The 2500-nt window shown below is 44.5% G+C and overlaps 1 protein-coding gene across 4 annotated transcripts in view; it reads right to left on the bottom strand.

The window, feature by feature from the left end:
* The window catches only part of meis2a (Meis homeobox 2a), a 79483-nt gene that overhangs the window by 25599 nt on the left and 51384 nt on the right, over positions 1-2500 (bottom strand). For all 4 annotated transcript variants that reach the window (XM_079833267.1, XM_079833269.1, XM_079833270.1 and 1 more), the window contains exon 9: positions 100-176. In XM_079833267.1, coding sequence (XP_079689393.1) covers positions 100-176 — 77 coding nt within the window. The remainder of the gene's footprint in view (positions 1-99; positions 177-2500) is intronic.

The following is a 2500-nucleotide window of genomic DNA, read 5'->3' as shown; positions in this document are numbered from 1 at the left end:
GGAGGCGCAGCGCTGTCCCTTCCCCTTCATGCTTCAGAGGCAGAGGACATGATCAGATGGCCAGCGCTGCGGAAAGAGAGGAAGAGGGACTCGACTCACCAGTTGTTTACTTGTAAGATGGTGAGGCCTGTGTCTTGAGCCAGCTGCTTTTTCTGTTCTTCTGAGGGGTATGGGTGCTGCAAAGAGAACACAAGAGCGGTCAGGATCACGGGAAACACGCAAACATCACGCAAACATCACACAAACATCACGGGAAACACGCAAACATCACGCAAACATCACACAAACATCACGCAAACATCACGCAAACATCACACAAACATCACGCAAACATCACGGGAAACACGCAAACATCACGCAAACATCACGCAAACATCACGCAAACATCACGGGAAACACGCAAACATCACGCAAACATCACGCAAACATCACGGGAAACACGCAAACATCACGCAAACATCACGGGAAACACGCAAACATCACGCAAACATCACGGGAAACACGCAAACATCACGCAAACATCACAGGAAACACACAAACATCACGCAAACATCACAGGAAACACACAAACATCACGCAAACATCACGCAAACGAGTCTACACATCTGCTTTCAGAAACTATGAACAGCTGTGCTACATGTGGACATGCCCAGTAGAAATGGCCACTTCATTTCGCTCTGTTTGTGATGCTGCGTTCACACCGAACGTGAATAGAGCATCTGGAGAGAGTGATTTCAATGTTAAGTCAATGGAAAGACGCGTTGACGCACGTCTGGAGGTCCTGCGGCGCGATTCTGCCTCATTCGCGCGTCCAGTTCACGAAAATGATGCGAATCGACCTTCTTGCGCGATACGCGCGAGTGATTTTATTTGGTGTTTTATGAGATATTTCTCCTGGAGCGCCTTGAACGCGCGCCTATTTAGCTTCAAACGCTCAATTTATATGCGTGTCCAATTCACTGTGGACGCACGAATGGATTCAAACTGTTCAAGCGTCCGGCTAGACGCGATTTTGACGCTTTTTTCGCGTGATGCGTTCACACCAGTGATTACAATGTTAAGTCAATGTAAAGACAGGTTGACGTGTGTCTGGAGGTCCTGCGGCACGATAGACACATTTTGCGCGGCGCGATGGACGTGATTCCGCCTCAATCGCGCGTCCAGTTTGTGCGAATGACGCGAATCGACCGCCTTGCGCGATCCGTGCGAGTGATTTTATTTGGTGACATATTTCTCCTGGAGGGTCTTGAACACGCGCCTATTTTGCTTCAAACGCTCTATTTATACACGCGTCCAATTCACAATTCACGCGCGAAAGGATTCAATGTTCAAGCGTCCAACTAGATTTTGCGATTTTGACGCTCTATTCACATGCTGCGTTCACACCAAACGTGAATAGAGCATCAGGAGCGAGTGATTTCAATGTTAAGTCAATGGAAAGACACGTTGAACATGATAGACATGTCAGAATATGATAAAGCGTTGAGGAGATACAGCCTTATGGCTATTTTCGCAAATGATGAATAGTATATTTTGTAGTTTTTTTTGGCTGAAAAACTGGCACTACCGAATGAAAAAATACAGCATTTAACTAGATGGATGATACACAGATGGATGATGGAAAGATAGATAGATGGATGGATGAATAGATGGATGATAGACAGATGGATGGATGGATGATGGATAGATAGATCCAGTATCTGAGCTGTAAACTGAAGCGTTCTCTGCTTCTCTGTGGGGTTAGTTCAGCATTAGTCAAAATGGCCGCTATAGAAAAATTGGATATCATGTTGCCCCAAATCTAACAAGACCACTTTTTGTGTTTTTTGGGCATATTTTTCGCATCTCCTCACCAGTAGATGGCGCTGCGCTGAAACACAGCATGTAGATGATCTGGTTAAATTTGTGTAGTTTTTTTGGCTGAAAAATTGGCACTACCGAATGACGCCAAACGAATCGCCTTGAGCCACGGAATCAGAAGTTACTAAAAGTTATAAACTTCGGACAGATGGTGGCGCTAGAGGGATTGAGTTAGAGACTCCAAATTTGCTGTGATGCCATTTCAGACTGTCCTCTATCTGTGTGCCATAACTCTCCTGCAAGCGGTTCTTTGGGCGGCCATTGACTCAAGAGCAGAAGAAGAAGAACGCCAATGTTTCCAATAGGAGCCCACACACACCTTCAGTGCTCTAACGCTAATTAAACATGTAGGCATTTTCAGCTGATTAATACTCGACTCGAATACGCGTATTCGCGTATATCTTTGTTCCTTTTTTGTTGGAACAACGCAGAGATGGGCCTTAAAGCAATAGTTTAGTTCACCAGATCTTCATTTACTCTTAGTTATGACATTTCGCCTTCTGTGGAGCAAATGAAGATCTTTTGTGTGGGAAAATCATGCAAATATTTCTTAAATATGTGTAATTATACTCAGTGCATGTTATATAAACATACTTTTATTTTGGATGCGATTAATCGCTGTTAATCGTTTGACATACAT

The sequence above is a fragment of the Gobio gobio genome (assembly GCF_949357685.1).
Source record: "Gobio gobio genome assembly, chromosome: 13".
Taxonomy (NCBI): Eukaryota; Metazoa; Chordata; class Actinopteri; order Cypriniformes; family Gobionidae; genus Gobio; species Gobio gobio.
The sequence above is the reverse complement of the archived record's forward strand: the minus strand, read 5'-3'. Positions and strand labels throughout refer to the sequence as shown.